General features: G+C 31.7%; 1 protein-coding gene across 4 annotated transcripts; it reads left to right on the forward strand.

The window, feature by feature from the left end:
* The first annotated feature begins 3,717 nt into the window (after positions 1–3,717).
* LOC133287657 (mechanosensitive ion channel protein 1, mitochondrial-like) lies at positions 3,718–13,916 on the forward strand. 4 transcript variants are annotated; one of them, XR_009748272.1, is made up of 8 exons: positions 3,718–3,863; positions 4,024–4,762; positions 4,850–5,127; positions 5,776–5,876; positions 6,393–6,500; positions 7,926–8,147; positions 10,343–10,508; positions 13,263–13,916. XR_009748272.1 is itself a non-coding variant. In XM_061485310.1 (7 exons), the coding sequence occupies exons 2-7, from the start codon at positions 4,053–4,055 to the stop codon at positions 10,454–10,456; spliced, it is 1,533 nt and encodes a 510-aa protein (XP_061341294.1). In that variant the 5' UTR covers positions 3,718–3,863; positions 4,024–4,052; the 3' UTR covers positions 10,457–10,709. The 4 variants fall into 4 exon arrangements, 2 of the variants coding, with proteins under 2 accessions (XP_061341294.1, XP_061341295.1); XR_009748271.1 differs by lacking the exon at positions 13,263–13,916 and adding an exon at positions 10,952–11,340; XM_061485310.1 differs by lacking the exon at positions 13,263–13,916 and having other exon boundaries at positions 10,343–10,709.
* Positions 13,917–14,260: the final 344 nt, after the last annotated feature.

Here is a 14,260-nt window from a genome sequence, read left to right on the forward strand (position 1 = left end):
AAGAAAAGACAGAGACTTTTAAAATAATTTATCGTTGAAATACAGAGTAAAATTTATATATATAATTTTAGAATAAAGATATAATTGAAAAAAATTAAAAACTCAGAAAAAGTTGATGTACATTTTTAAAAAGGGTTTTCTTTTTTCTACTGTTAATATAGATAAGTTATCTACATAGATAAGTTATCTACATAAATCTAAGATGAAGTCGTTTTGGATGAAAATCAAAGTATTTTTACAAATAATTTATTTCAGGGTTATAATAGTCTTTCTCATTATAATTTTATAATTGTTCAACACATAATGATGTCATTTTTGAAGTAAATGTAGATAGCTTGTCTACATTTATTATAAAAGCTCGTAACTTTTACTTATTTTATTCAAAATAATTTTTATAATTAGAACTTTTTATAAGAGTATATTCGACTCATTTGTCTTATTAACGATAATCATATTAAAATAATTTAATATACGAATAATTTTCTATAATTTATATTGAAATTTATATAATTTAATATCAGAATAATTTTTTTATAGTCCTTTATATAATTGTATATCTTTTCATTTGAGAGAACGAGAAAAAAACAGACGACAGCCCCTCCCCCAAAAGAAATCATTATTGAAAAATTACTTCTTTTATCCTTATATGTAAAATATAAATTGATATTAACATTTTCTTAATTTATATAAAAAAATTGTAATTTAAAAAATAAATAATAATATATCCAAAATAATAATTAAACAAAGAAATATTTTTGTATAATTATAAATAAAATGTACTTAAAAATTATAACTACTAAAATATCACTCGTACATTACACTGGATAATGTTAATAAATTGATTTCACTTACCATTAAATTTGAGAAAAATGTTTCTCCTTTTAAATGACACAACTTATATTCTTTTACTCTCAAAAGAGGTGGGACCCACACCTTTATATCTTTTTGTCCACTCTCTCCTTCTTTATCTATCTATTTCTCTTATTGAAAATGACACAATTTTACATACTTTAAAATGATACACAATTTTTCCTTAATATTATATACATTATCATAGAAATCATATTTTTATTCACGTAATAAAGAGATATTAAAATAATTTAAAAATAAAACTCATTAACTTAATTTTATTTAAAAGGATAAGATATATTTATCAATTAAATAAGCTTTTAATAATTTTATATAAATTTTAAATTAAATACCAATTTTAAAATGAAAATATAACATCATTATTCAATGAATGCCATAATTATGCTAACGAAGAATGAATTAAAAAATATTTATATACAAGTAACATATGAACTAATCCTATTTCCATGTATCGATTTCAAACAATTTTTGTGTTAATAGATAACAAAAAACTTGTTTTTTCAAAAATCACAAAGCACTTTAAGGTTTCAATGTATCAACTGAAAATAATTTGAGAAATTTTTTAACTTTCAGGTAATAAAACCTAGAAATTCAGATTCTAAATTTTCTTAGAATACTCAATGAAAACATGCATATGACATATGGTTAGAAAACTCTCATCACGTAGAACAAAAACTCCAAAGTTTTCAAGATCAATCGCAAAAAATTCCAAACAAAATTTTATCATGAATTTTAGGTTATATATTCAAATTTAGAATTAATTTAATAAATAAAAAACTGGGTCTTACAATCATATATGCATAATTCTAATACCAAATGAAGAAGAGAATTTTCAACCTATTAGTCAAACCCAAGAGCAGGAACGAGAAAATGCTAATGTATGTAGGACTAGTATAATTTTAGATATGTGGAGAGCTGTTGCTTAGTAATTTTGAATGTTTGTTAAAAATTATATTAGATTTAACTTTTTTTATTAATATCACTGCATTTATTTATTATTATTTTTATTGACTCTTGTAATTTTGAATGTTTGTTAAAATTTAATATAGTTTTTTAAAAACTTATAAATTCATATAATCCTTTCAAATCTTATAAATTCTATTAAAATCCTTTAAAATCTAATTTTATAAAATCTTAATAGTAAAAAAGTCTTTAAAGTTCTTCCAATTCTAAATAGTTTTTAAAATCTATAAAAAAAAAGTTATCTCAATTTTTTTTTAAATCCCAATCCAATACACCCCCTTTGGGTGATGCATTGGATTGAGATTTCAAAAGATTTTAATTGATTATTTATAGACAAAAAAATACATTGGTATTCAATTAGGGTTTCAAATGATTGAACAAAAGTCACGTGATATTCGATTAAGATTTTCAAAGATTATTTTTAGAGTCCGTCCAAATCCATTGATATTCAATTAGGATTTTAAACAAAAGAAAAATAATCTTGTGGCATTTAAAAATCTAACAATTTTAATGAATTTTCTATTTGTGTTGAATTCATGAGACTTTTTAGTGAGAAATATAAATAGGATGTCCCTTTCACAATCTCACCCTAACCTCAAGAATTTCTTGAGATTTCTGTATTGCAGTATCTTTTTCTTCCTTTGACGGGTTGAATAACTCAAAATTGGGTTTCGTCAAGGAGATTCGTCAAAGCTCAAAATGAGTAGATTTTTGGACAATTTTTATCACAAAATAACCTAGAAACAACAGATCAACAATATTCTAATATAATTCATCTCAAAACAATAGATTTTTGAGAGTTTTTGGAAGTTTAAAATATTTTTTCAAGCTATGGGTCGCAATTTTTCTTGGTAAAAAAAAGGTGTGATTTTTATATTAAAAACAACATAAAATAGTAGGAAAACAATAGGATAACTAAAACCGTCAAACCTTTCACCAAAAAAAAAAAAAACCGTCAAACCAATTTTTCATTTTACATAAATGAAACTATATCAATGTAAAGAAAGATTGAAACTTTCGTAATATGAACCCTATATTTCGCAACAATACATTTATGAACTAAATTTCTTCACTATAGGAAACTATATCAAACAATTTTTGTGTCAATAGATAACTAAAAATTTGTTTTTCAAAAGGCCCAAAGCAATTTAAGGTTTCAAGTATCAATTGAAAATAATTTTGAGAAATTTTCTAAACTTTCATGTAATAGAACACATAAATTTAAATTAGAAATTTTCTTACAATAATCAATGAAAACATGCATACGATATCTGGTTAGAAAACTCTCATCTTAGAACAAAACCCCAAGATTTTTAATTGCAAAAAATTTCAAACGAAATTTTATTATAAACTTTAGGTTCTATGTGCAAATTTAGAATTTTTTAATAAAAAAATTTGGTCTTATAATCATATGTGCATAGCTCTGATACCAAATGAAGGAGATAATTTTTAACTCATTGGTCAAACCCAAGAGTGATAAGAAGAAAATGCTAATGCGTAGAGGACTAGTATAGCTTTAGATATGTAGAGAGCTGTTGTTAAGTAATTTTGAATGTTTGTTAAAAATTATATTATGTTTTATTAATTGAGAAAATTATATTAGATTTTATTTTTATTTTATTGATATTATTGCAATTTTTTTATTGACTCTTGTAATTTTGAATGTTTGTTAAAAATTTATATATTTTTTTAAAATCTTATAAATTCATATTGTCCTTACAAATCTTATAAATTATATTAAAATTCAATCCTACAAAATCTTGATAATAAAAAATGTCTTTAAAGTGTCTCAAATATCAATTTTTTTTTTTTTTAAAATTTATAAGCTTTTTTATCTTCAAATTTTTTAAATCTACTGAGGGGTTAGGTAGGTCGGTAAGCTCGTAATAGGCCGTTGATCATTTACAAATCCTATCAAGGCAGGGCTTTTTACATCTATACTTGTTCTTTTTCTAGCGGTTTCGTTTCAATTTGGTTCCTTACAAAACTCACGAAAATGATTCAACGCGGAAGGAAAGGAAACTAGGAAAGTAAGAGACCATATCATCTTGTCTGAACTTGTCACATCATTCTAGGGTTTATCAACTGATTCAATTATTCTGAGTTTCTTTTTCATTTTCATTTTTAATTTAATCGAAGTATGCACGGGGTGATGTGATTAAATTGTGGTTTGTGTTCTGGAATTTGCAGATCGAGGCGTTACTTGAAATCTTTTTCAAATGGCTGCTGTTAGGTTTTCCTCTTTAAGACGCATACGGAGTTCAATCAATAGTTCCTTGAACACCGAATTAGCTAAAATTTCTCAAAATCGGTTTAGTAATTTGGCTTCTGAATCACTTGTTAGTAGTCACCTGTTTGTTCCCAAAACCAATGACTCACTGTATCCTAGATTCTCTAGCTTTTGCTTCCGGAGTACTCTTCCTTTTGCCTCCATGACCAACGTGTTGAGTAGCCGAACATATTCATCATCCGTGGGTGGCAAAGGAAGCAGTGATGGTGGTACAGAAGTTGCTGCTGCTGGTTCTGGTTCAGGTGACATGAATGCCAGTGGTGATTCTGTTGTTACTGGTGATTGGGCTGAGAAGATTCAGGATACTTGGAAGAATGCGGTAGAGACAGCATCGTATGCTGGGCAAAAGGTTAAAGAAGCTTCTGATGATCTGACTCCATATGCTCAGCAGTTGCTTGATTCACATCCATACCTTAACAAGGTGGTTATTCCAGTTGGTGGTACTTTAACTGCTACTCTGATAGCTTGGTTATTGATGCCTAGGGTTTTGAGAAAATTTCACAAATATGCAATGCGGGGTCCTGTTTCTCTATTTCCTGGAAGTATGTCTGGGGAGACAGTTCCTTATGAGAAAAGCTTTTGGGGTGCTATGGAAGATCCAGTGCGATATTTAGTTACCTTCATGGCATTCTCGCAAATGTTAGTGGATTATTTACAAATTTAGGGATATTCTCAGTTCTTTTTTTTTTTAATTGCTTTTGGATGACAGTTGACTTTGATTTCCAGTGGTGTAATGGTAGCTCCAACAACTATAGCTGCACAGTATCTTGCACCAGCTTGGAGGGGTGCAGTGATACTTTCATTTGTATGGTTTTTGCATAGATGGAAAACAAATGTTTTTGAACGGACATTGTCCAGTCAAAGTTTACCTGGGCTTGATAGGGAGAAATTGCTGGCTCTAGACAAAATCTCATCTATTGGCCTGTTTGTGATTGGTATAATGGCTTTGGCTGAGGCTTGTGGTGTGGCTGTGCAATCTATTATAACTGTTGGTGGAATAGGAGGTAATTGTTAAATTTAATTGAATATGTTCAGTTTAATTTTGTATTCTAAAATTTTTAGTATCTCTCCTTTTGCTACATCTTTGGTTTTCTATAATGTTGATGGAGTCAGGAAAACTCTTATTGAGAATTGTTGGTTTTTGGGAAGAAAAGTTCTATCCACGTATATCTTAATATCAATCTGGTTAAAAGTTGATGCTTTAGGCACTGTAGAAATTGATAACTAGTGCGGCAAGCTCCACATTATGTTAAAGAGGAAATATTGTATAACTCGAAGTGAGAGGAAATATTGTATAACTTGGAAGTACAAAAGCCTTAATCTCTAAAAAGATGGGTAGTTTTGGAGATGTAAAAGCAATGTATAATATCAATAGTATGAAAAAGAAAGGAATAGAGTACACACTGTAATTTCTTGTGTTCCATTTAGTGAAAACATCAGATATCCTGGATCATTTCCTGTTGATCAAGCTTGCGAGCCTTATATCAAAACATGTTAATATATCTATGAGTTTTCTTTATCCATTTGTTAAATTTTTTATTAGGTTGCTTTCATTGCCTAAAGAGTTTTACTCATTTATTTATTTATTCTTTTTCTACCACTAGAATAAGGAATGGATGATTTAATGGTTCTCTCTTTCTATCTTTATGCAGGAGTGGCTACTGCTTTCGCTGCTAAAGACATTCTTGGCAATGTGTTCAGTGGTTTATCTATGCAGTTTTCGAAGCCCTTTTCAATTGGAGATACAATAAAAGTATGCTGATTTAGTAGGTGTAAATTAATGATTGGTCCTGTTTTACTTTTTATGGGAAAAGTTATTTTCTGAACCATGGTCTAGCTATCTGTTTTGCACTTGAATGCCCTATTTGCAGTTATGTTTTTTAAGGTGAGGAATGGCAATTATTCTTTTTCACTTGCAAATTTGGTAAGAATAATATTATAGTCATTCCTGGTGCTTTGTTCCAATTGTCCAGTATGTATTGTGCAGTATGTAGTGCCTATATAGATGTTGTATGTACATCCAGGGGAAGAATTAGGGTAAAAAGATTGGAAGGGCCAAAATAAAACAAAATTAGGTAAGGTTTTTACAAAAAAAATAAATAAAAATTGGAGGGTCCTAACATGTATATTGTGAGTTTATTAGTGAAATGCAAAGAGAATGTTACAAAAATTGGAAATTGTGGAGGGTTCCATGCTTTAGTAGGTCTACCCTTGTTTACATTTTACATTCTACATTTGTTAAATGTTTGAGAAATTGTACAAATTACAGGCTGGTTCGATAGAAGGTCAAGTGGTGGAGATGGGTCTTACTACCACGTCATTGCTGAGTTCTGAGAAGTTCCCAGTCATTGTGCCAAACTCATTTTTTTCTAGCCAGGTGGGCCTTCCTTTCCCCTACTTTTTCTGGTGTTTCTGAACAGGATCACTTCCCCTGCAATCACGTCAGCAATGCAGAGAAATGAGTCCCAAAATTTAAAATTAGTGGAACATACTTTATTGTTTTTTTTCTATCTCCAACTGAATTTATGCAGTGACTTTTAGAGACCGAAATCTGTTCTGAATGCTTAAACATTGCAAATCAATCTTGTTGATCTTTGGCACAAATATATCATACAAAGATATACAACTTGTTGGGAAATGCTCACTACATATCTGTTGCTCATAGTTGAATCTAGTATTTCAACCAAGAGTGTTCTCTTTTCTCCAATGACTCATTAAGTTATAGTTCTGTTGTTTGATTTTCCCAGCAACAATTTGAGCAGGCTTCTTGTTGCTTAAATTTATGTATAATTCTGTCATTCATCATCATATTATGTAGATTGCATTGATCTTTTATCTCCTTGGTGTTTTTTATGTCTTGATCCTTCCCTGGATTCTGCACATAGTGGTAGCTTTACAACACAAGGTTGCCAATTAATTAATGGGTTTAACATTTCTGCTTTTGCTACAAAAATATTTTTCTGCCACACTCACATAAAAGTGAGTGGGTTCCATTACAAAAAGAAGAGGGAGAAAACGTTAATGGGACCATCCACTTTTATCTATGTGTGGCAATTTTTTTTTTGTAGCAAAAACAGAAGTATTTTTCCTTTAATGAATTTGTCAGCAAGGAAGAAGATAAATATGAATACATCAGGGAAGAAACAAGTTCTGGCATGTGCTTGTATTTCAGAACATATATTTGTTACTTATCATGAAGAGGCAAAAATGTTGGAAACAGTTAAGATTTTTTTGAATTTCATTATTCTCTTGCTCTAATGGTGGAGCAGTGGTAAAACTGCTCTTTTGTGACCATAACGTCACATGTCTAAATCCAAGAAATAACTTCTTAAAAAAAATATAAGGGTAAGGCCGCATATAAGGATTTCTCTCACTCCTACCGTCGCAAGTTGGGATTTTATGGAAAGTGGTTTTTTATTCTCTTGCTGAAATAATTTGCTAATGCATTGTGCTCCTTCATGGTTAGATTCTGTTGGATGTTGTCTTTAGGTTTATCTAAACATTCATTTCATCAGTTTAAAATGAGGCTAAGATCGCTGATTAACTTTCTTGATTGCTCCTATATTTAAATTTTTATAATTCCCTTTCTTTTTTGAGCTCGAACATATCTGCTAGGAAACTTCTCCTCCAGAGGATATGTGAATTTTGAACCTCAATCTACAAATCTGCATGCACACAAACTGATGCAAAATCTATTGCCTTTATCTCTATTAAAATGTTTCTTTCTTAAGCTTTTGATCTTGAGATTATATCTACTTGCTGCTTCAGTTATCATAATTACAACCCTCTTTCCCATTTGTAGGTTATAGTGAACAAGTCCCGTGCTGAATATCTAGCCATTATTACCAAAATTCCTCTGCAAATTGTGGATTTAAGTAAGATTCCCCAGATATCGGATGATGTAAAAAGCATGCTAAGATCAAATGCAAAAGTTTTCTTAGGAAAAGACATTCCCTACTGTTTCTTGTCGCGTATAGAAAGTTCATATGCAGAATTGACTCTTGGATATAACCTCAAACACATGGTACCTCACTCATCTGAATCTCTGAATTTATCCTATTATGCTTGTTACATACACAGTGAATCCTTTTTGTTTGTGAAAGGCATTTTGAAAAAGAGTTTTATATCGGTTATGTTACAGGAATGCACACTGCATTTTCTGCACAAACAGAAAAGAAGAGAGAGAAAGTGAGATGAGGAGAGAGAAATAAAAATTTGCGGGCCCACACTTTTTTTGTTTGTGCAGGAAATGCACTGTGCATTCCTGTAACATAACCAATACAAAACCCTTTGAAGAATTATTCTTTAATTATGAGAAATTGACATATAAGCATAATGAAACACAAACCCATTGCCTGCTGTGTGTGCTAGCTAGGAAATACAATACGGAGATGTTATAATTATCTTGAAGTTACCTTTTCTTTTGACTGATCAAGGGACTATGCAAAAGATACTGTGCCTAAATTGCAATCACCAATAGTTAGATAATAGATTAAATATCTAATAGAAATATAGCATCTTGTAGTAGAACTAGTGGCATGGCCAACTGCCCAAGGAGTCTCATATCATTTGATTTTCTGATAGGTTGCAAAATAGAGATAAGGGAATCTCAGGTCAAAAATTTAGTTTTGAAATTGAATAGCTGATGTTTTATTCACTTGATCTGAGATGAAGTGTATGCAAATTAGTTCTGATTCCTACTGGATTACTGATTATAAATTTGTCCTGAATGCTTAAGAGGGCATTTGTTTCAAGGTGTCTAAATTCCTTCGAATCACATTCTTAGGGATACTATGATCAGGAATGCTATTCTTGGGTATTTAGAAAAATCTGTTTGGTTAGCATTTAAAATTCCTGGGAACAACTTAAAAAAGTTTGTTTGGTTTACATTGCATATTCCTAGGAATATATGTGACAATTCTCAAAATGCCCATAATATATAAATAATTATTTAAATTTTATTCTTTAAATCTAATTGATAAAAAAAAGAAAAAAAAAGCAAGATGATTATAATCATACTTAAAAACAAGAATTTATTTTATAGTATTAATTTGTAGCAATTATGAATTTGATACAAAGCATTACAATAACCTTCATGTCTTCAATACATGATCTGGGGAGAGAGGCTTTGCGGCCTTCTTCGAAACACCAATACCATGAGCAGGAATATTTGTCAAGATGTCCATTACCTGGATTGGGGAGCTAAACTCTAGTATCTTACCATCAGGTTCGGCTACCCTCACAACTTTTCCTTGCGTTGCCATAGCAACTGCTATGCAAGATCCCGAACTTTGTTTACAAAGTGTAAGACAATTGCCCATTTTATTCTAAAGAAGTGATGAAGGAGATGGTGTAAGCCAAGTTGTTAGATAGCCTATAAAGATAACTGCATGGAATAAAATGGACTAACTTAACAAAATGGTAGTATGGAGGGGAGAGAGAGTTGGGGGTTTTGGGGGGAAGGAAGAGGGATTGGCAAGTGGAACGTGGGAGTTAGAGATTCACGGGTGGTTATTTTTGTATTTCTGTACAATAGGATTGATGCTTCCTTCATGGGAATAGTAGCTACACAACCTCTCATGGGAATGAAAATGAACCAGAACGTGGGCATATCATTTTCCTGGGAATTTTTTTGAAAGCTTGAACCAAATGTCGAATAATTAATTCCCTCCTTGGGATTCCTTGGAATAACTTAACAAAACGTCTAACAATTGCCCCGAAGTTGATAGCAAGTGAGCCAATTATATACTTAAAGCTATGTAATAACACTTGTGTGCACATATGGACCATAAAACTGAGCGCAGCTCAACTAAGGATATAAAGCATAAGAAATGGAAAATATAATTTTTCTCTAATCATAATATGTAAGTAACTTTTTGTGTAAGGTTGCCATGTTAACTTGGTAAGGTTCTTTTCGTAAAAATGTCCAAGCTGCTGCCCACTTCAAGAAATGTAGTAATATATTGTACTTCAACGTATTGTGGTTGAGGCTGTTGAAATATACCCTTATCTCTTAGTTCTTGTTTATATTGAAAGTTTTGATGTTTTTCAAACAATGATTCAGTTTCCTGCTTTCTATCTTTATTTCTTTGTTATCTTGTGCTGTTTTAGGCAATGTTTTGTTACTGTGATGCATCTTACATTACATGCTTAAATTCCCCCATATTTGACTGCATCTTTTTATCCGTCATGCTTATCTGATATTTCCCTTTCTTACAGCGCAAAGATGAGTTATACTCTGCAGAACAAGAAATTCTCCTACAGGCAGTTCACATCATTAAGAATCATGGCATTGCGTTAGGCAGCACATGGCAAGACACCTCTACTAAGTGACATGGTCCGCGTGATGACAAATTTGGAAGACGTGATGTGATTTCTAGACATGGTAAGCTTTAGTTTTACTAGTACAAGGTCTTCAGGTATATTGATTTATCATAGTTCTCAACCAAAGCAGTTTTGTAAGTAATACTAGTTGGTTGGGTCGTTTGGCTTAGATTTTAATTTTTAATTACCAACAATATAAAAAGTTTTACATTGAGTGAATTATAAGGCATCATCCATTTAGGAAGTTCCTAATTTATTTTTTCTGAATTAAGAAAACTTGGTTATTTTATTAATATGAAACTATCACTTTTAATAATGTAAATAAAATTGAACAGTCAGTCACATTTTGAATTTGAACACTAGACCTAATGATTGTCCAATATATGATGAAAATGTTATTTATTTATATTTCAATATGCATTCTTAATTCTTTTCAGATCTGAAATTATTTCTCCAACAAAATAATGAACTCACCCATTGAAATTATTTCTCTTGTTTATCCAGAGCTTTTTTTTCCTTCTTCCAACACCATTGGCCATTGCTTGTCCAAGGGATTTGGCAATGTCATTTCTAGGAAATGGGCCATCTTCGCTTTCGAGTTGTAGGTCGCTTTCAACAAACTACTGTTGGTTGGATTCGTTACCCTGATACCACCAACTTTAGGTTCTTCACTTTTAATAGAAGAGTATCTATTCCTATAGTATATCGAGTATCTACTCGCAAAGCAGGGCAATTGTTTGACATCTTTGGGTTCGTCCATTATCAGCTCTGTAGCTCTATCAAGTAAGCTTCGTAGACCGGATAACCGGAGCGTGAAGCATGAAATGAACTAAAACTTACAATGCAGAGTCAGCAAAATATATAAAATGTGTTTTAATCAGTCAGTAAGCTAATAACCAGTATACTAATAAAAGGAGGGTTATATTTATTATGTACTTCCAAGAGTATATAGTGTAATTTATAAAAATTTATAAAATTTTTTTATAAACGGATCATTTCCTTGTTAATAATATATAACCATTGCAATGTTTCGATTTTTGGAAACTTAATGTGCCAAACAAGCTGTGACCCTCGGCAGTAAATATTCGCTTGTTTCCTAGATCCAGTGCCAATGGTCTGCCTTTAATTGGAACAAGAAAATTGACCCGTGGATTTGTGTCTCAAACTGACTTCATGAAAATTGGTTCTTAGTATCATATGGAAACTTCTAGGACCAAGTAATAATAGATCTCGCCTAAAATGAAAATGATAGTAGAAAATGCCTTATTCATACTTAAATAGGGGACCCGAAAATAAAATCATGAAATATAAGAAAATAGAAAACTATTCCTAAGAAATCATCTAAGATATTTTTAATTATTTTATGATATATTCATAATATTATAAGGGAAAATAGTCTCATTGCAAAATATGCAAAGATAAAGCTACAAATGCATACAAGGATTGTCCTATTCCACTCTCCCTAGTTGAGGTTTAACGGGAAGAAATTTTTTTGTATTCATAATATTATAAGATATCTACTAGATATTGTAACACTTGTTAAAGTTCCTGTCAATCTTTTTTGGTTTCATGTCAAACGGGTATCAATTCTTCCTTCTTATCCTGGAATGCTATAGTGTTGGTACGAGACTTAGATGAAGTCAAGGGGTCGAGGGAGCAGTTATTGCCCCCACTGAATTGTATTAAAGCACATTTTTTTAATGATTATTTGCCTTTGGCAATAATGACATTTATCCTGTACATGAAGGAGACATGTTGAGATATATAGTCTCACATTGATTGGATGGACAACTAATATGGCCTTTATAAGGCCTTGAGCACTCACACCCCTTGAGCTAACTTTTGGGGTGGTGACCTCAAGGTTCTTATTATGGTATCAGAGTCTCACCGTTTCCCGCTTTAAAAAGTGGAATTAAAATAAAAAAAAAAACACAAAAAGATAAACAAAAAATGGGCCTGTGCAATTTTCACGCTTCTAGCGTAAAGGGCGCTTATAGCGTAAAGGGCTTTTGCGTGAGGGGGCGTGTTGAGATATATAGTCCCACATTGATTGGATGAGCAACTAATATGGCCTTTATAAGGCCTTGAACACTCACACCCCTTGAGCTAGCTTTTGGGGTGGTGACCTCAAGGTTCTTATTAGTGTTGAGATATATAGTCCCACATTGATTGGATGGTCAACTAATATGACATTTATAAGGCTTTGGGCACTCCCACCCTTTAAGCTAGCTTTTAGAATGATGTATCCCAAGGTTCTTTACAAGACATGAACACCAGCTTTGGCCAAAGCTATGGATAACTGGAAAAATGGCATCAAGTGGACAAAGGCCAGACCATGGCACCATCACCACATGAATTGTATTTCCAGCCATTTTCCTCTTTTTCTGTCACATGATCTTCCCAGCAGCTTTTATACCAAATTAATTCTTTTTTTGACTCTTAATTTCTCATATCACCTCAGTTTTCCCAAATTCTTCCAAAATTCCCTTCTTTTCAAGGACATTGGGAAGTGAATTTTCATAAACTGACCTATCATCCGTTTAATTTGCTATTTACTACAAAATAAGTGACAGTATATAAAAAAAAAACCTTGTAATTTTGTTTGCTTCGTAAAATAGTTGAAATATTTGGCTAAAAGCAAAAGCAAGTGGTACAAAATTCTTAATTTTTGCTATGTACTATATCAAGGGATAAATTTTGTTCACACGAGAACAAAGGGGAAAAGACTGAAAATTCTTATCTATTAATTTTCCCTTCCTTCCGTTACCGTATTTTTTTATTTATATATACTTTCTTGCTTCCTTAAAATCCGAAGAGAAGGTTTCTGGGTGTGACGCCAACATCATGGGACCGGTTTTGTGCTCATTCGGAATTACCAGCCCTTGAACTTCATCTAGTTGAAGTTCCCCATCAGGAACAAGAACTTGTTTTTCGTATTGGTATGTCCTGCTTTTGAGCCTCTGCTGCAGTTGCTGTGATTGAAGAAGAAACCAAACTGGGAAACATATTGTTGAGGCTTTTCTGAAAGAGGGTTATTTGAAAGGCTTATGGAAAAGTAAAACAGCTTGATCTGGTTGGTGCTAGTCCTATTAGTAACATTAAAAATTGAAGCATTTTTGGTATGCTCTATACTTCACACGTCATTAGTCAGTTTTTTTTTTGGAAATATTTCAATCGGTTCATTGCTTCGCAACTAATCCGATTAGGGAGGGTCCAGGATTAAGACTTTAAACCTCTCCCAAAGGTATGCTCTATACTTCACACGTCATTAGTCAGTTTAGTTTTATTTCATGATGATGATGATGCTACTTTCCAACACCAAGCAGACTTACTTACTATTTAATGTTAATATTAATATCTTGTGGTTTATAGGCTCATTTTCATGCTAAGTGCATCTGTATCTATTTCTCCAGATTCTTAGCAAGAGGATTAGGCAACACAAATAATGAATGTTTTCTATTTATTTGTATATTATTGATTTACATGCACATACACCCTATGAGCAAAATAACGAGTGTTTATATATCTGTTGACTTGGTGTTAATATGAATGTTTTGATCTGACACTTTTGAGAGTATGTGCTCTGGCGAGAACCCAATCCTTTCCCCCTCGTTATGGTGATGATTGCTTGTGTGCAAGAGCATGATTTTAATTATAATAATGCTTCTCTTGTATAATTTTCATTTAGTCTTTTACCTTTTGTTGAAAGAAGGTTATTGTTTATAATATTTGTTTGTGGCAGAGGTAAAGCACTTCATGTGTTATGCCAGCGTGAGCTTACATTTGTTTGTTGAATTTGGAATGAATCTCCCT

The sequence above is a fragment of the Gastrolobium bilobum genome, unplaced genomic scaffold, assembly GCF_033153095.1.
Source record: "Gastrolobium bilobum isolate Gb01-03AN ecotype WA unplaced genomic scaffold, APGP_CSIRO_Gbil_v1 utg6021, whole genome shotgun sequence".
Classification (NCBI taxonomy): domain Eukaryota; kingdom Viridiplantae; phylum Streptophyta; class Magnoliopsida; order Fabales; family Fabaceae; genus Gastrolobium; species Gastrolobium bilobum.